General features: G+C 35.7%; 4 protein-coding genes and 1 pseudogene across 5 annotated transcripts; 2 read left to right on the forward strand and 3 right to left on the reverse strand.

Moving 5' to 3' along the window:
• The first annotated feature begins 4,784 nt into the window (after window positions 1-4,784).
• On the forward strand, window positions 4,785-7,276 carry LOC125206448 (protein FAR-RED IMPAIRED RESPONSE 1-like). Its single transcript, XM_048105702.1, has 3 exons — window positions 4,785-4,851; window positions 5,022-6,785; window positions 6,912-7,276. Exons 1-3 carry the CDS (start codon window positions 4,785-4,787, stop codon window positions 7,274-7,276), a joined length of 2,196 nt encoding a protein of 731 aa, XP_047961659.1.
• A 730-nt stretch (window positions 7,277-8,006) lies between these two features.
• LOC125206449 (mitogen-activated protein kinase kinase SIPKK pseudogene) lies at window positions 8,007-8,871 on the reverse strand (annotated as a pseudogene).
• Window positions 8,872-9,923: 1,052 nt separating this feature from the next.
• Window positions 9,924-12,003, reverse strand: LOC125204171 (putative inactive poly [ADP-ribose] polymerase SRO5). The gene is made up of 6 exons (XM_048102744.2): window positions 11,744-12,003; window positions 11,037-11,525; window positions 10,712-10,947; window positions 10,482-10,621; window positions 10,304-10,399; window positions 9,924-10,186 (listed from the first exon to the last, which is right to left on the reverse strand). The coding sequence occupies exons 1-6, from the start codon at window positions 11,773-11,775 to the stop codon at window positions 10,169-10,171; spliced, it is 1,011 nt and encodes a 336-aa protein (XP_047958701.1). The 5' UTR covers window positions 11,776-12,003; the 3' UTR covers window positions 9,924-10,168.
• Window positions 12,004-13,755: 1,752 nt separating this feature from the next.
• AT-IE (histidine biosynthesis bifunctional protein (HISIE)) lies at window positions 13,756-17,186 on the forward strand. Of its 2 annotated transcripts, none has more exons than XM_048104021.2 (6): window positions 13,756-13,979; window positions 14,500-14,664; window positions 15,984-16,229; window positions 16,321-16,416; window positions 16,500-16,651; window positions 16,749-17,186. In XM_048104021.2, exons 2-6 carry the CDS (start codon window positions 14,515-14,517, stop codon window positions 16,948-16,950), a joined length of 846 nt encoding a protein of 281 aa, XP_047959978.1. In that variant the 5' UTR covers window positions 13,756-13,979; window positions 14,500-14,514; the 3' UTR covers window positions 16,951-17,186. The 2 variants fall into 2 exon arrangements, with proteins under 2 accessions (XP_047959978.1, XP_047959979.1); XM_048104022.2 differs by lacking the exon at window positions 13,756-13,979 and adding an exon at window positions 15,695-15,747 and having other exon boundaries at window positions 14,543-14,664.
• A 113-nt stretch (window positions 17,187-17,299) lies between these two features.
• Window positions 17,300-19,821, reverse strand: LOC125205195 (uncharacterized). The gene is made up of 6 exons (XM_048104019.2): window positions 19,237-19,821; window positions 19,024-19,143; window positions 18,864-18,917; window positions 18,434-18,597; window positions 17,941-18,117; window positions 17,300-17,611 (listed from the first exon to the last, which is right to left on the reverse strand). Exons 1-6 carry the CDS (start codon window positions 19,645-19,647, stop codon window positions 17,401-17,403), a joined length of 1,137 nt encoding a protein of 378 aa, XP_047959976.1. The 5' UTR covers window positions 19,648-19,821; the 3' UTR covers window positions 17,300-17,400.
• Between the last annotated feature and the right edge of the window lie 238 nt (window positions 19,822-20,059).

Here is a 20,059-nt window from a genome sequence, read left to right on the forward strand (position 1 = left end):
ACCCATAGTCCAGGGACCATTTTTTAAGTTCACTCTAAAAATTATACATAACTATATATAGAGGATTGATGTGCTGCGGACCTTTAGGTGAGCACCTTGTAAGCGACAGATGACATGGAATATCATCATAATTTTGTTCTCTTATTCGATTTTTTATATAAATATATTTATCTCTTTCTATAATTTTTTCTCTTTCTTCTGATCCGAATAAATTAGTTGGTTTGAAAAAATAATAAACAATATTATAAATTAGTTTACTGAAATATAATAAACAAAACCGGTCCAACAGGCCAGCGGTTCATGGTCGAATCGGCCGGCTCATCCGGTTCAAAACGGCTCAATGTGTTGGCGGTTTTATGCGATGAACCAGACTGTAATGGACGCAGGTTCGCTGTCGAACCGGTTCGACCAGCCGGTGCGGTCCGGTTTTCAAGACACTGATGGAGTGTGTAATAAATGAAGTGAGTTGGTGGAAAGTCAGATGATTTGACTTTTTGGTTTTTCATTTTTTTTTATTTATTTTTACGTAGATAATGGCATTTGGGTGTAATTTTGATGAATAATGGGGTAAAATTTTATGTCCAAATATGGAAGATTCTAAACGTGACTCCTAAATTGGGATGGACTTTTATGGCAAAATGCGTCGCTTAAACTGGGACGGAGGGAGTATATAATGTTAGTAGTCATTTAAATAATATAAAATCACATGGTTTTATTTTTTATTAGACTACATAATTTTCATCTTTTACTATTCTTACCTTTTTATTTATATTAAGATTTTATGGCATTATGAAAACACAATTACAAATTGAATTTCAAATACAAAATTTTCGTATAATTTTATATGGAATAATATTCGTTCAAATTAAAAAACTTAGTAAAATTTTGGTCAGTTTCATAATGTTTGAAATAAGTTTATTAAATTTTGAACTTTTAATTTTATCATATTAACACCGGCTTATATAAAATTCTGATTCCGTCCTTATACATAACTCATATTTATAATTTTATGATGTGATATTATAAAGAGTTTGTGCAACGTCATACCAATAAACATACTCATATAATGTTAATATATTATAAATTACTTGTTCTTTTAGCTAGTTTTGTTATTTTTATATATAAAAAAAAAGGATACTTCCTCTGTTTATGAATATGATAATTGTTTTATGATTTTGGTCTGCTCGTAAATAAAAGTTTCAGTTCACTTTTACTATAAATGATATATAGGTCACACATTCCACTAACTTATTTTAATCATATTTCAATTAAATGAACAGGATGATAAAAAAAAAAACTTATTATTCTATATTTTGGTTTATTCATTTGTTTCTTATCATTTTGTCATTAAATCTATCTTGTTTGTAATATTAGATCATAAGTATATTCAAAAAATTATTTAGTCAAGTACTAATAAGGGGTTGGGATGAGAATAAATTTATTTGCAATATCAGATAACAAGCACATTCAAAATTCCATTTAACCAAAGAATATTGTTATTAAGATTTCTCTAATAAATGAAGACAATGTCATTAGTGTTTTTATTTATATTAAATCACTAATTGATCCATCTATTTTGCAACAATCAAGACTAATTTCATTTATATTTTTGTTACAAATAAAATAGTTACTAGATGACAATAATTTACTAATTGTTTTATTTATGTTGCAACATTAAATGGCAATGAGGAGGTTTGATTTATCTATTTTCAACATTGGATCTCAATCGAGACTAATGTCGTTAGTATTTCTCTTACGAACCAAATAAAACAAAGGTTGGATGGAAATAAATTACTAATTGATCTATTTTGTTTGTAATATTAGATCATCTTAAATGGTGGAGTGTTAGTTGCCACCACCTCTTAAAATAACATCATACCATCATTTCTAACCAATCATTTGTACACGTGGACGAATAATAAGCTGTCACGTGGAAAAAAAAGGCCTAACAAAAAAAGGCCAGCAATATGCTACACTATATACATCAATTTTTCTCGGCCAACAATATCCAACACGCTATACAACAATCTATAGATTGTTGTGTATCGTTCATAGTATAGCTGTGTATCGTTTATAGTATAGCTGTGTAGCGTTTATAATATTCCTGTATATGTAATGTCACTGTGTCACTTTAAGAGGTGTTGTTATTTTAACACAAACCTCTTAAATGTATTCAAAATTTATTTAATCAAATACAAACGTTTTTTAAAGGGGTTAGATGAGAATAATCACTAATTAAATTTCTACACTATTAAATCATAAACATATTAAAAAGTAATTTGATTGTAAGGCACATTAAAAAAAAAAGTAAAAAAAAGTTACTACCATATTAGATAAGGAATATTTTTATGGCATGAATGAAAAATGAAATATGATCTATTTCTATGGGATGAAATGAGTTTAAAAAATCACAATATATCATGTTCTAATAATTGGAGTATGAATTTTTCGAATAATTTTTGTTATAATTGTGTTTGTTTTGCTTAGAGTGAGTTAAATCTAGCACGTTCTCATTTCTATATAAATTAAACTATACTCAATAGTCAATTTATGATATTACCAATTTCAAAATTCATGGGAAATACCAAATTTTAGACAAAGTTCATGGTTTTAAAGACCAATTTTCCTTAAATAATTAATATTATAAAAATACATTATAATTTAAGGGATATTATCTTTCCATGCGAGCGATAGTAGATTCATACGGATATCCATATTTAAAAAACGACTTAGAATCCTTTCACATGATTAAAACTATTTGTAAAATTTTGTATTAATTTCAATCTCGTCCAAATATGAATCAACTTTTTTTTTCTTGATTTACAGTAGCACTAGAAGAACCACAATATATTTTCGAAAATACCTCTCCATAGATCTAAAATCCAAACATAAGGGAATATATTCGAAAAATACGTTGGAGAATAATTAATGTGTAATTCCACATAATTGAGATTCATTAATGAAATACATATGAAATAAACATAACGATTTTTTAATAATATACTCCTACAACAATAAAATTTAATATGAGCATGAATTAGCACAGAATTTAATCATAATTCAAGTATTCAATAATCGAAGAAGCGATGATTTTTTCTAATATACTCCTAGACCAATGAAGCTACTTGGGATGTGACAGTACAAGTGTAGTGTGTGTGCAGTGTTGCGATATTCAAATAAGGCAGGTTCCCCAGATCCAGCAAGTCCACTAGATCACTTGGTCTAGGAACTCGTAGGTTGTGCGGAATCCCGGTCGTCGGACACACAAGTACTTCCCCGCTTCAAAAACCCTCAACCACTTTACTAAACCTAGTATAGGGAAGTAGGGATCGATCCCACAGAGAAGGATGCGTAAGACTCGTAATCAAGGATTTGGGAGTATTTTTGGTGTTGGCTGCTGCCACGCATTTTCTTGGGTTGAGGAAAATTAAAATTAACTTGACTTGGGAATATTAGAAAGAAACTTAACCTAACAGCTAGACCTAGGAGATAATTCTACGGTGGGACCACATCTAAGAAAAAGCAGAGTACGACTGGAAAGTGGCAGAATAACTAACTCTCGTACTAACTGACAGTGACATCGTCTTCTACAACCAAATTCGCATAAAACTTCTTGAGAAAACACATAAGCAAATAAAAAACAGGGCTACTAACTTGAAATCAAATCTATGCATAAATAACGAAGAACTTAACAGATCTGCATACCTAGACGAAGTGGAATAGAAAACAAAGGAAATAAAACAAGTCTATCAACTACTGTTTCTTTCACACGCCAAAACCAACTTCAGACGCTAAATCCACTCCGGATCCAAGCGTCCGACACGGACTCCAAACAGAAGAAATTCTCCATCACGTCAGATTTACAAATTTAAGCTCCGAACACTCAATCAACCACAGATCTGTCACCAAACTCCACATCAAACACCTCAATAACGAAATAAGCAGAGATCGACATAGCAATTTAAGAATTACGCTAACAGCAGAGAGATCTAAGCAAAATAACTTGAAATTAAACAGCTAAACTCAGATCCATGAGCGATAAGCAGTTAAACATCATCAACATCAAAGTCGACTCCCAAAAGTGAAGTTCGACGGTGGAAACTAGCAAAAACAGCTGAAATTAAAACAATTGTATCTTCGCCCTCACTAGGACGGTGTTACCAAACTCGAGATCTTTAGAAAGTACCCCCCCTATCACGATTATCCCCAGAATTTTTCCCAAGTGTGTGTGTAAATGTATGAGCTAAGAAGAGTAAAAAACTCTCCCTTGCGCTGCATGCTCCTCTCTATTTATAGGCGTTTTAGTGGGTCCAGCGAGGAATTGATAATGACTTTGTTGCCCTCAGCTGTAGACTCCCTTTATCACGCCAATTTCCTCGTAATTCCTGCTCATTTCGTTCCATTCTCCTGCTAGACCATCTCCTCCATAACTTCCTCGATCTAGCCATTTTCTTCACGCACCTGGCTTAGTAAACGTGTTAGACCCAGCAAATTATAACATTACTTTGCACATACCGATGCATGAAATTAGCCTTATCAACCAATATAAACAATTAAAAAATAAAAACTACTCCATGTAATAAAATTATTCAAATATAATCAATAAACAATGTTCATTGAAAAGACGGCAACTAAAATCTGCTCGTCTTCTGCTTCCTTCCCTCCTTTTCTTTTTTTCACTATTACAGAAAGTTAAAGCTCCATAGCATACCCATTTTTATTCTTTTTCTGGAATCTGCTAAATTTCTTCACAAGAAGTTTTTCTTTGGACAGTGAGGTGAGGAATGGCATCCCCAACAACTTCGACTCAAGATTATCATGCGAACCCGGAGACTCCACTTTCAACTGGTGGTAAGTTTATGGTTGTCGTTGTCATTAGTCTAAACTTTTATGTATGAAATAAGACACAGGATTGAATAATGAGTTTATGTGTTAGAAGTTTTATATGAAATGAGACACAAGATTATTCTAGTATTGTCCTCTTTGTTGCTAATGCAAAAACTTTTTTTTTTAAATTATAGATGCTGTTAGAAGGGATATGATGCATGAACTTTTTGGATCTTCCGCCGAAAGCGAAAATAGCATGGAGCATGAAGTTATGAATGAAGATGATGGAGATTCCTATGAACTTTCAAACCAAATTGAAGAAGATGGAGATGAGAATATGGAGGATGAAGAAGATTTATTTGGAGCTGATAAGCATGCATGTGAAGAGTTCATGAAAAATGGGCCTCAATCTGGTTTAGAGTTTGAAAGTAGAGAACGGCTCTTTGCAACATATCAAGCTTTTGCGAAGGTAAAGGGATTTAGTATTATAACAAGAACTGCACGTGATGATAAGTATCTTTTGCTCGCATGCGGAAGGGCCCGAAAGCCAAATGTAAAGAAATACACTAAGAAAATCAATTGTACTGCTCGTTTGAATGCGATAAAACAGGACAACGGCAATTGGAAGATTTCAACATTTTGCAATGAGCATAACCACGATCTAGAGCCACAACTTTCAGAATTTATGCCGGCACATAGGCACCTGACAACTCATTTGAAGGTCCTTTTAGAGGCATATGATCGTGCAGGATCAAGGTTATGTAAGAGTGTAAGAACGATGGAAGTTCTTGCCGGCGGGCCATCTAATTTAGGAGCTTCGACGAGAGATTGCAGAAATCATGTTGACAAAATGCGGAGGCTAAGACTAGGAGATGGAGATGCTAATGCCATTCAAAAGATGTTTAAGAGGCCGCAGCAAAATGATAGAGACTTCTTTTATCTGATCGATATTGGTGATGATTCTAGACTTCGCCATGTCATGTGGATTCATCCGCGGAGTCGGGCTGCATACCAGGATTTCCACGACGTCGTGAGCTTTGACATGACTTATCTCGTCAATCAATACAATATGCCTTTTGGAACTGTTGTAGGGGTTAATCATCACCACCACTCCATTCTATTAGGATGTTGTCTATTGAACGACGAGCGTGCAGAATCATTCAAATGGTTCTTCAGGAATTGGCTGGACGCAATGGGAAGTGTTCAACCAACGACAATTTTGAGTGATCAAGATGAAAGCATTACGATTGCATTGAGAGAAGTATTGCCTGACAGTATCCACCGCTTCTGTTTATGGCATATTGTTTCGAAGAGCTCCAAGAAATTCAGAGGTATCGCTAATTTTGAAATGGCTTGTTTAGATTTCAATCGAGTGATACATGGCAGTTTTAGTATTCCGGAATTTGAAAAGAATTGGCTCGATTTTCAAGTTAAGTATAACTTACATGAAAATAGTTGGATAAAAAACTTATATGAAATAAGGCAAAGTTGGGTGCCAGTATACTCAAAGCACATCTTTTGGGCTGGCATGATGTCGACTCAAAGAAGTGAGTCAATGCATGCATTCTTCGATAATTACATCAATTCGAGGAGTACTTTGAAAATCTTTGTTGAGCAATATGAGATTTGTATCATCGATAAGATTCGGAAAGAGCTTCAAGCTGAATATTCGACGAAGTGCAGGCCTATCACTTGTGTGTCAGAGTTTAAGTGGGAATCACAATTTGCTAAGGTATACACTAATAATATCATGGAGCTTCTTCAGAAACAAGTTAAAAAGATTTGGAATTGCAATCTCATTTTGTTGGAGTCAGATAGTAGCTCAATGGATAGATATGATATTACTGAGACACGTACATCGAGTAAGTATCCCTCTCCCAGCGAGCTACATTTCATGGTTGAGCATCGGCCTGCTGGGGGCTATTTTGATTGCAATTGCAAGAAATTCGAGAACAAAGGTATTTTCTGCTGTCATATATTGAAGGTTTTGGTATTCAAAAAAATTGATCATGTCAGCGAAAGATATATTTTGCGGCGATGGCGGAAGGATGTATATAGGCCACATTTTAGCATTTCTTTTGCAGGTGCATATCCATACATGTCCAAGGAGTATAAACAATTTCAAGAGATGGAACAAGAGTTTATAAAATGCAGCAATTTGGCAATTGATTCGGAGGAGAAAATCAGTTTTGTCAAAGATAAGTTCAAAGAAATTCAAAGAGATCTTAAGAGATGGAAACCTGCCGGCACAATTTCTCTTCAAAGCCAAAATACATCTGAAGCAATAGAAATTGATGCAAGTGATATTCCTATTTTAGATCCAGTTGTTGTCACTCGCAAAGGAAGGCCGAGGACTGCTCGATTTAAAGATCCAGCTGAAAATAGGAAAGGTCGTGGTCGTGGTCGTGGTCGAGGTCGAAGAGGAGTTCGTGGTCCTTCTGTAAGTTGATATTCCTATATTTTGTGTTATAACTATGTGGCATATGCATTATATTGCCACGAGTTTAGTTGGTGGTATGGAATTTGAAATAGTTACTTTGAGATTGTTCTGATATGCTTTGTTTAGTTTGACAGAAACAATTTATTTTTGTCTTGAAAATCCATCTTGTGAAACATTTGTTTTTTCATATGTTATTGATATCAAAATTTAAGTAATTTGGTCTTGTTATCTTTGGAAGAATGTATCTAAAGTTTTATTCTGTTCCTTATGTTTTTTACATATGATTGAGATTTTCTGCATTATGAACTGTGTCAACCTGGCAAAATCTCTCTTTCTTCAAAATCACCATTTTGATTAGACTCTAGATATTTTCTGCATTATATGAATTGCAAATTATCTTTCTGCATTGTAGTATGAGTTGTGGAAATCTCTGTTTTTCTGAAATGTAACTCCAAGGAGTAAGGTTGCATTATATGAATTGCAAAATAACTGCTTTTCTGATTTCTATTCATAAGGTGATTTTGATTGGATTTAATTTCAGTATGGATGTTGAGCCTTTGCAAATATTTTTCTGCATTGTAGTATGAGTTGTGGAAATCTCTGTTTTTCTGAAATGTGACTCCAAGGAGTAAGGTAAAATTATAAATCACTATGGTATTAAAACCATTTTTAGTACACTTCAAGCCTGGGTGAATTTTTTTTTTTTAATCAAAAAGTAGGAGTATTAGATTTAAGTGTATTACCATGCAGAAATAAATGAACAGAACTCCGGAGAAAATAGATCTGGAGATGGATGAGGCACAGGCTTATTGACAATGGTTTCCATCAACTAGTAGACATTGATCCATCCCTCTGCCTGAGGTGCAGAATATGGAAATTCTCCTGTTGCACACTCGAGGAGAACCAAATCCAGGCTCCAGATGTCACTTTTATAACTATAGGCTAAGCACACAGAAGATAAAAAATAGAGAGTTCAGAACAAAATTTGGTTATGCATAAAAAATACAACATAAGAGTGATAAGAGCACACATTTGGAGATGAAGGTGAGTAAACTTGTTAGCACGTTTATATTTATAATCACAGGAAAGATATTAGCATGAAAGACAATGATATCGGTGGGTATTGTTAACTCATGTAATGGGAAGAGTACTCACAGACATGTAGTTGTAAGTACCAACGAAAGTATTAGCTTGACCCAGCGTGTTGGCAAGTATTATACTGATTCCAAAGTCAGTGATCTTGCAATCACCTCTGTGATTTATCAGCAAATTTGAAGGTTTCAAGTCCCTGTGGATGATATGTACGTGATGAAGATACCAGAGACCTTTGAGTATCTATAATGGCATGGCGGGAATTTTAACGTAACAAGTAGTATTAGACATAGAGAACACGGTGTGATTACACGCGCAATAGCCGGTAATTGTTTGCATATAGCAGCCAGATAAGGCTATGGGATTTTATTGACTTTCTTAAGGAAATCTGCAAGAGACCCTCCATCCATATACTCCAAGATCATGTAGATTGCACCATTATCATAGAAAGATTGATAGCAAATCACGACATACGGGCACTGAGATGACTGATTAATTTTAATAGTTACTATAATTTTGTTTTAAATTTAAAATAATTAAAATATTATGTATAATTTATGGAGTACAAGTTTATCAATATTCCTTCCAATTCTCAGCGGTGAACTGACTCAAAACTAAGAGAATTAGTTTTTGCTTACGACCATTCAATATGAAGAATATCCTAAGTTTGGCTGTTTAATGGGAATGAACAAATTCATTCTTTTTTCATTGAATTTTGTTGGAAATGTGATGAAAAGAAATTTTCATGTAAATTTAAAATTAGTCATCTAACGTATATGTTGATTCAAATAAATTTGCATATTTGAAATAGCATATTTGATACATTGAAGTATTTAGGTATTTTGTATTTAAGGATAATTTAGTAATCAAATAATATTATAACCAATAACAAAATCAATGTGAACAAAACTGATTTAGGCATACGGAGTATTAAAATTTAGGGGTGTTATGTATTTAGAGTTTATATATATTTATCTTTATTATAATAGAATACCACTTTTTTTAAAAATATTTTTGGTTTTATTACTATAAATTTTAACACTTTTAGTTATTTTGCTTAAATAAACTAAATCTTAGAGTATATAAATATATATGAATTGTTGCCATTGGTGTGGGAGAAGAAATGAGAGAGAGGGGAGAGAGAATAAATATGGATTTTTGCTGATAATATAGGAAAATTGTGGACGTGGTTGTTGCAATTTATGGGGAGAAGAAAATGGAAGAAAAGGAAAAATTGAAAAAATAACGCATGAAATAGAGATATAGATATGGATGATTGTATTGGACAGTTGGCATTAACATCAATAATCATGGAAAGATGAAATGAGAGAGAGAGGGAAAACGAAGAAAAACAGGCGCCAATTTGGAAAGTTTTGTTATAAGGGCAGCAAAGTAAATGCAATTACTATTAAAACGGACATTATAAACAAACCGGTTTTTTTTATATTAAACCAGAATTTGGTTGTCCAAATTTTGGTCACGCAGTTTTATCGTAAAATTATATTTCACCGAAAATGAGACGGATAAGATGATTGTGAAAATTGCTTGATTGGTGACGTGCAACTGACTTAATAAGTGTAGCAATATGCAAAGTAAAAATTTCAACCGCTTCAAATTCTTGAGCTAATTATCAAAACATAATTCTAGAAATGACAACCCCTGAGGTAAATAGTACTACTCCCTATCAAGAACTCTAAGTGATCTTCATTGTATGTACAATCTATGTTAGGCTGTCAACTTCACGCATAATACTTCTAATCGCCATCAACTAACTAGTATTCTTCACTCAAACTTGCTCTGTTCACTTGCTCAAAGATGTGATTTTGTCTGCACCATAGATAAGCAAACACCAGTTTAGTGAAATAGAATCTAGAACTGAACATCACCAAACTCAGACATCAACATTAAACCAAGTTCTTGTTAGGCCAAATTCCATCTGCATACCTTGCTCCTATAAGATTTTATGATGGCCATCAGCAACTTGTCCCCTGCTATATCCCTCACACGTCGAATCATTTCGTGGCGTGTCACCTTCTGCTTCTGCAAATCAAAGATCAAACCAAGTTCAAAACCATGAAGAAATCAGACACTTCCCTAGTCATAAATCAAGAAAAATCCATACCCTGTAGGCACTATGAAGCTTCGAAATCGATTCAATGGCATCACGAGGCAAGAACTTGGACATCGCTGCAATGAGACTGGGGAACGGCATCCAATCCGACCTAGGAACCCTCGGAGGCTGCTGCAACTTCCTCTGTTTTTCTGCAATCAGATTAGTTGTTACTTACAAGAGAACATGAAAAGATCCAATTCAGTCTATAAACTCCACACCAGTTGTCTAAAAGTCCTCACCTTGATACGATGCTTTGAAACTGATCATGTATTCGGGCAAGATGTGAGTGTTCATCCGCGAACACCACACAATGTATCTCCGAGGAGAGGCTAAATCATCGCATCCGGAATCAAACTCTTCGCAGCTTGGATTGTATTGATCGGAGCCACTCAAAACAGCCTCCATTTTCCCCATTATCACCCGGCAAAGCAACATGTGCATTAGGCCATTCTCATCAGCACCATCCAATGCCAAACTGAACACACACAAACAACAAACATTAACATCAACTAATCCAGACAAAGACAAGCCAAATAGTAACAATGATAGTAAAATAATGATTACCTATGAACAGGATGATCAACGGGGGAGAGATGAACTCCAAATCCGTGAGTCCCATTGCTGGTCGGAAGGGAGAAACCGTGAGAGAGAATCGCAGTAATCTCAGCTTTAGAAGCTCCAAACCACGCGTATCTCACATTGGCATCGCCGTTGCACTTCATCTCAACCGCCTTCGAATATATGCAGAAAGATTGAAGCTTTGCTCTGCTCGTGAAGCTCGAGAAATCAATCCGACGAAGCCCCTCAACTCTTGCATCGAATCCGCTCGAGCTCAAGCTCGACACCAGCTTCTTCGCGATTATCCCATGAATCCCTTGTGAATTTCGGTCGTTTTCGCCGCCGGAAACGCCGCTCTCGCAGTCGGAGGGGTAACAATTCGAATCCAAGGCGGCTGAATCTTCTACGAGATCTTCAAACAGCGTCAGTTTTTTGCTCTTCTTCTCGATTGAATCGTGATTTGATCCAGAGATCAAATTGTCGTCGAATTTTTCGCTGCACATCGCGACAAGAGTTTTGCTTGATCGACACTTCCAACAAGGTAGGAAAACTAGAATTTGCTAATCGATTAGAAAAAGTCTAATTTTTCAAAAAGTCAGCAACCTAATAAATTAAGACTAGCTGGAGGAATTGGGGCGGCCATTGCTAGATTCTGAAAACGACACCTAAAAAAAATCTACAGAAGCAAATCTATGTCTAAAATGAATCAATACCTCAAGAAAGATTGAAGAAGTGAGAAACCCATTTTGCAAGACTCAAACTTTACGAGATTAAAACAGAAATCAAAAGTGGGAAGGGTTTGTTTGGTGGAGGATAGGTAAGAAATACGGTGGAAACAAATATATACTGTAGAATGAAATAATACTATATAGAGAAGAGGGCCAACGGAAAACACAGCCTCTGGTTTAGTGCGTGAGTAATTTTTATTGGATTTGGAGGAGCCGATGGTTTTATAGTTTAAGGTGGTCGGTCAGCTTATGTGTTTCTTAGCGTTGAGGTTTTTTATGGAGAGAGATTGTTTGATGGCGGTGCTGTTGTTTGACGGTTTTGCCCTTTCACGCTACTTATTTGGATTATCTTGGGACGAAAAGTGTAGTCACGCATTACGCATTTATAGGGGTATTTACGTCATTTGTGATTTCTAGAGTGGAATCCAAGTTTATTTGGAAGGGGTCTGGTTTGGAGTTTATTGACTGTTTTATATCCAAGAAATTGAATTTGAATCGGTATCGTAACAGGATAAATTATTTATTAATTTTTTTTAATAATGAGTCACGTGGGTTCGAGTTTTTTACATAAAATAAAGAATTGTTTACGGAATAGTTAATTAGTTAAACAATATTTTATGAGTCGGCTTACATTGCAATTGCACGTTGCATGAGGTCATAGACAGTTAGACTCATAACCATAAATGAAGGAAAAGGAAAATATTCATATGCTTATTGGGTTTATCTTACAAAAATATGAAAAATATGATTGTTTGGAGGAGATGTAGGTCAATAAACTTGTTAATGGAATTTAAACCAGCCAATTAAACCTCTTTGAAAATGGAATGGTACATTGCTACAAGAAACCTTAATCATTTTAGTAATGCTTCCAAAGAACTATTATTTTGAAATACGTTTCGTTCTCTATTATAATATCTCACCGCATTTTAGCTAGATTGAGAAGAAAAATATTTAATAAAAAACTAAAAGTCCGGTTTAGAAGAATGAATAAAAGTTAGTTTATAACTTTATATGATAAAATACATTCTAGAAAAATACACAAAAATGGTAAAACATGGATGGTTATCCGTGGAAAGAGTATGATTTGGAAATTGCGTGTTTATATGCAATAAAATAAAGGCGTTTACAATTTTTAAAAGTCTTCAATTATTTATGCAAAAAATAGTGCCTATATATGCTACTGCGGGATCACGAAACTTCGGGCCAAAGAAAAGAACAAATATAGGAGGGAATAGATATTACAACAGACACTTGTAGGTAACCATTAATGAATAATGAAATTATGACATAATATAGTACTCCTAATTCATATTGAAAAAGTTCAACCTCACACAAAAATCATGCAACTTTGAAAATGTATTCCTTGGTAGCCACTCATTAAAGTTCAAAATCAAAACCTTTGATTATCGTCTAACGTTTAATTTTTAAACAATTATTTTTTCTCCAAGATTAATATAAACTGGAGTGCTCCCATATAACAAATAAAAATTGTTTCCAATACAATAATAAGGTGACAACAACTAATTTATGATTTTTTTTCTCATGTGATGGCTAACAAGATGATAGCGATGGTTATGAAATAAATGCTCTAGTAATTATGAATATAATAAAATAAACATCTGAAATATTAATCCATTTCGAGCCGATGTGTATGTGCCTCTTTGTACGATATCAAGCAAGAAATTCATGACGATAAAGTGCAGCATACTAGTTGGTAAGATGCTTTTATATATCATCTTGTCATATTATTCTGACCCTATATTCTCTTGGCGGATACAATAATTGTAACTAGTCAATTTGGTTATTTTTTATGGGTAACTCTGTAATTAACTCTTAAAACCAAATTAAATCAACCAGATTTGAGATTTATGGGTAATGATGGCCCAATAATCTGTAAATAAGTCCAGTCCAAGAATTGAAAATATATTTGAAGTAAATGGGCCTAAGCCCATTAATCAATGAATTTAATAGTAAATATAAAATCTCCAAAACACATATCTGTTCATCCTTCTCCTAGAAAATTTAGTGGAGGCGCCGCCGCTTCTCACTCTCACTTCTTCTCTGCATCTCACCATCACCAGCTGACGTCACTCGCCGACGTCTATTTTCATTGAATTTACCTGTCTCGACTCGCAGTAGCCGTACTAGCAAAAGTCTCGCTGTCTTCTCTTCTCATTTCCTGCTCTCCTACCATCCACTCTTCAGCAATCTCCGACTCTAGGTAACAATATGCACCGATACGTCATCGTTTGCCAGAGATGATGCATTTCGGCGACAAATTTGAAATATTCAGGATTAATGCCTTCTTATTCTCGCTCACAGAAATGTATTTACTCGATTTCGCCAACTGTTGTTTTTTTAAATTTTGGCTACAAAGATGGTTTTGTATTTATAGAACAACGCTCTAGATCTAACCTGGAAGCACAGTCCTTTGCACAATAGATAATTGTTGTGCCTGGATATCGATTTTTTATTAGGTTTAGAGAAAACCCCCCTTTTTCACCTACTTGGATTTCAAATTTTCTTTTCGGTGTAATTTCTGCGCGTCTCTAGCTGATGACGGATCTCAGTATGTACAATTCTTAGAAGAATGTTAAGCCCTTTATTTTGATTCATTTTTTGTTTTAGTTTTGTGGGAAGTCTGCACATTTTTATTTCCCACGATTCTCCCCGCACTTGATGCAAAAAAGGTTGCAGTTTTTTTTTCTCATTGAGGTGGTTTTGGTTGTTATTTGTTTCAGGTCGATTGATAGTCAATGGCGGTTCCATATGCCAATTACTTTCAACTTCCAAAAGTAAACCCAAAAGGCCACATTTTTGGCTCGTCTAGTGGACTCAACACAAGGGCCTCTCCTGCGTATTGTTGCCTCAGAACTTCCAGCCCGATTTCACATGTAGAAGCCAAGGTAACATGTTTCCATTTATGTGTAATTTCATTGAGAGAACTTGATTGGCTTGATTTCATTGTTCATTGTTTTTATCTGTATCTTTGATTATTGTCGTACTTCTTTTACTGGTTCACTTACACCTATTAGCCTTAACACCACATGTTAGTCAGGTGCTCATTAGTTTCTTCTGGTGAATGCTGTTACATATCTGGGAAATTAAAGATAGAGAAGGGTGCTGGTGGATGGGTTACTCATCCGCCATTATGCTTTCTCTTGGAGGTGTTCATCGTTGCTTAGTAGTTATCCTTATAATTATTTGAGCTACATCTGGACCCCACATTTGTTAATTTATAATATTCTCTTGTAATTAACTAAAATTTTGTCATGCTCTGGCTGGAGCTGATGTGCTGGTCTTACTCTTTGACTCAAGCTAAATCTTGACATAGTGCAACATACTTTTACTTATTTAGTTTGTTTTTGGCTTGCTTCTAGTCTAGAAGTTCCCTTTTACTGGAATTTGTCCTGATGGTGACTTACATGAAAGGTTGGGTATGTGTTAATTGCTTGGAAGCTTGCTGTATTGGCTATCATGAATTTGTGAGTTTTAAATAGATTTTTTTAATGGGCCAGACACTGGCAGGTGTCGACCGCTGTCCTGGTTGCGGGGACCGTTGAATGTCTGGTAGACATGATATAGTGTTCATTGTTGCTTGATGATCGAACTTAAATGGTCACACGAGCTACATCTGAACACAACATTTGAAGAACATATATTCTTGTTTTACTTTAGGTAATTCATGTACTAGAGTGGAAGAAGCTAAAGAGTCACATCACATTTGTCTGATATTGTTAAGTTTATAATACGCCAGACATTGGCAGGTGTCTAATGTTTCACTGGTTGCTTAGACCGTTGAATGTCTTGGTATATGAAAGTTAGTGTTCATCGTTGCTCTATAATCAAACATCGTGGTTCCTGAGCTACATCTGATCACAACATATTCTATGTTTCTTCGCTTATCTCGTGTATTAATATACCAGACATTGGCAGGTGTCTAATGTTTCACTTGTTGCTTAGACCGTTGAATGTCTTGGTATATGAAAGTAAGTGTTCATCGTTGCTCTATAATCAAACTCCATGGTTCCTGAGCTACATCTGGACACAATATTTTCTATGTTTCTTCAGTTATTCTTTGTGTGTTGTTGGGGGGAGGGATGTGGATAGACATGTTTGAAAAGGATAAATTTATAAGTTTTTCCTCTATGATCATAGTTCAACATTTATTTTGTAGTATACGTTGATCTTTCAGTACCTGTCTAACTACTGGATCAATATATAGGTTGATCCCTTGTTGGATAGTGTCAAGTGGGACGACAAAGGTTTAGCAGTGGCAATAGCTCAGAATGTTGATACTGGAGCGGTTTTAATGCAAGGGTTTGTCAACAAAGAGGCTCTTTTGAAGACTATTTCCTCCAAAAAGGCTACATTCTATAGCAGGTCACGATCAACTTTATGGACAAAGGGAGAGACCTCGATGAATTTCATCAATGTTTCTGATGTCTTTTTAGATTGTGACCGCGATTCTGTAAGTTACTTCTTAGTTTTTTCTGGGTATTATAGTTCTATGTATCTTAGTCTTTTACCATCATGAAATGATAACTTCACTCATATTTCAGATCATATATCTTGGTAAGCCTGATGGACCAACTTGTCACACTGGGGCTGAGACATGTTACTATACTTCAGTGGATAACATCATAAACGATCCTCCGGTAACACATATTTCAACTGATTGCCTTTATTAACTCTTACTGAATTAGTGCAAGTATGTTGATCAATAATTTTTCTCGTATAGGTTGATGGTAGTAAACTTGCATTAACGACTCTATATGCATTGGAATCAACTATATCAAAACGAAAAGAAGAGTTAACAGAAAACCCAGACAGCAAACCTTCTTGGACCAAGCGGCTTTTGCTTGATGAGAAGCTATTGTGCTCAAAGATCAGGTTAGGTTTGCCTTGCATAAGTGTACTTTATACTATTTGGCAACTGAGATAGAAGTAGTGAACTCTAAGCCTTAGTTCTGTGTTTCTTTCTCTGCAGGGAAGAGGCGGATGAGTTATGCCGAACACTGGAGGAAAATGAGGACCAAACTAGGACCGCCTCTGAAATGGCAGATGTGCTCTATCATGCAATGGTGTTGCTGTCTGTGAAAGGAGTTCAGATCGAAGACGTCCTTCAAGTCTTAAGACTAAGGTTTGCACAATCAGGTGTTGAAGAAAAGAAGAGTCGAAAATCATCATAGCTGGTTGATAACTTGTGCTTCCTCGACCTTTTATGCTATCTGCTAAACTTGCAGTGAGCAGAGCAACTCAAATCTCATACATACTGTGATGGGACACTTAACTGTGTGCGTCTGCAGTTTGTATATCTGGAGCCGTTTTTGTGATTGTATTTGCTTCAACTCTGTATGTTATTATCACGGCTGCTTCCGATGAGAAATACAATAAATTGGCTAATAACATTCAACCATTTTTCGACTGTTCTCTACTTTCTACAATAGAGGTGTATACAAATTTGGCACGATTGGGCACGATAAAACTTGTTTGTATCACGTAAACATAGAGTAAACTCTCTTGCTTCAGATCACAAAATTAAAACAATAAATATATCATAATATAAAATGTACAAGTTCATATATCAGTTTTCCTTTTGGGTACTACACAGAAAGCAGAAGCAAGAATAAGATAAGTTATCAGGCTTTGGAGTAAAACCTGGCGACCCAGGGAGCAAGTTCAGTGATGTCGGGTGTTCTGGGGTTCACAGAGTAATGATCAGACCAGTAGCAAGGCGAGAGCTTCTCCGAGAAATTCCCACTTGAGTAAATGCAAAATGGCAGCCAATCTTCACCTCCATTCATTCTTCTGTTTCTTTCCCTTGGATAAGCTAGAGGTGCTTGTACATACCTGCAATTTTCATAAGAATACATAGATTTGACTCAACGGGTAATTTTAATCCAGATAACATATACTACTAAGAAACATCAAAACTATTGTGCTTCATATGTCCAGGGAGAAAGTCATCAAATTAAAGCCACATGAATCATGCTACCATCAACAATAATTTTACCATCATAATATTAGTAATGAACTGAATCATGAATGTTTTAACTCACTTAACAAATGATACTCTGATACTCAGAAGAGGTAGCATGGTGTTTGCAGGGGAGCACCATGACTGGTTACAATAAAGTGCCACAGCTAATTGAGATTATTTTTAAAATTATTTCAATCACCTGATACCCTCAAGAACAGCATCCCAACAGAAATGAGTGTGACCAAACACATGACAAGCTGGTAGCTGCCCTTCTGCTCCATGTATCGCTCTTATTCGTTTCTCAAGATATTTCGAGCCAATAACTTTTGGAAGGTTGGGATAGAAGAGCATTCTTTTTTCTGGACATAACTCTTGCCTGCAGAAAATAGCTTACAAGTTAGGAGTACTACTGAAAGGTATGATTGGAATTTGATATCAACTGTGGTTTGTAAAAGGATAAGAATTGAGATACATTCTTAGCATATATTTACATGAAGACAACGCAGGTACTATGTTATACAGTACCTGATAAGGAACTCATTACAGAGGCAAATTCCCTGGAACATACTTAAGGCAAAAGGACCAACACCAGGTGTAAAACAAGTAGCAGCCAAAAACCAAATCTTTGCAATTGTATGACAACTATGCACATTGCAGAGTACAAGATAGGATTCCAAGTTCGAGTTACTCACCTTGGAAGAAAGTGAGAGAATGAGATTATATGAGTGCACTTCTTCAAGATATCATCAACTACACCAATGTTTTCATCATTCAAAGAATCAAAATACATTGCAAGGGAAGTATCTCCATTTTTTAGTTCGTCAGGCCATTTACATACGTGGTAGTCCTTACATGCCTGTACACCAAACAAGCAACATCTTATCTCATACTCTCCAAGTATAATAAGTAGTGCAATATCGGGACGAAAAAGCCAATCCACTACCGTGTCTTACTAGCATATGGCTTAGTTTTGAGTGAACTAAATAAAATGAGAAAATGTGGCTGACCACTTGAAAACAATGTGTCATTTAACAAATCTCCAGATAGCCACAAAAAAAGTTCAATCTCTGTGCAATTAGACAGAGATGTGAAGTCCTTACTAGGAGAAAGAAAGTTAATCACCATCGCCAAAGATGGAATTCGGATTCCAGTTATGTCTCTTTCTTCATCAAAGCTCTAGACAAAAAAAATCCATACAGCGAACAATAAAAATAAATAAGCGATTGAGATCCATATCAAAATTCAAGGCAGCAGCATTATTAATAATCAAACATATTTCTACCTCATGATACCAGGAGTATAATGGGATAATTCCTACACCATCAACCATGCTAGGTTTTGTCTCCACACCGAGCTTTTCACACGCCTCCAACAATTTATCCAGCTTATCAAGCGAACTCAACTAAACAGAGAGAGAGAGAGATCGGTATTCACATTGAATTTGATACGAATTTAACAGCTCGTCGAAATATTTGTTGATTAAAAGTAGACTTACGTAATCAATTTTTTCCCTGCGGAGCCATAGATCGTGATTTCCAGGGACGAAGAAGACGCGGTCGAATTTGTCTCTCAAAATGGACATTGACACGACGAAATTCTGGTGAGTCTCGGCCACATCGCCAGCAACAAGGAGAACGCTTTGGCGGTCGTTGTGGCTGGGTAAGGAGCTGAGCCAGGACATGTTTTCCGAGTAATCGGTGTGCAAATCAGACACGACGTACACTCTGGCGCCGTCGCTGCCGTTAATGGCGGCCGTCTCAACTGCTGGTCTCGTAATGAGATTGAGTCTGGCGCAGTGAGGTTGAGTTGAGAAGTGGGAATTCAGATTCGGAGGCGGAGATGCAGGCCTCAGAGCAAACGCCGGCGAGAGAGCCCCGGAGTCAAAGAAGCAGTGACTCCGAGCCATGAACGAGCTTGTTGCTGATTTCGTCTGTCAGTTGAAGCCCTAATAGATCGATTAATTCACAATTGTTGCTGAATTTGGGAGCTGCTTCTGCAAATGCAACTGCCACCGCCAAAATCAACCACAATTGGGGATTCCCAATCCCAAGCCAACATACACAGATTTGCGGTGGGAGAGGCGAGTTACACGTGACCGTTTTCCAATTATAAGTATTTGATAGAAATCTATGGGTTCCATTCTAAAATCAATTGGTGATAGGAGGAGGGCGAGATTTATATACTACGGATTTCAGTTCAGTTCTCTTTATACACCGATGTGGGATAGTTCTAATATTATTTTTTAGTTTCAATTGCCAACACCTTCCCTCAAACCCTTCAAGGTGAACCTTGGAATTCACCTTGAAGGGGTTGGACCT

This window comes from Salvia hispanica, chromosome 6 (assembly GCF_029641045.1).
Source record: "Salvia hispanica isolate PSC_SH4W2 chromosome 6, Shi_PSC_v1, whole genome shotgun sequence".
NCBI lineage: Eukaryota > Viridiplantae > Streptophyta > Magnoliopsida > Lamiales > Lamiaceae > Salvia > Salvia hispanica.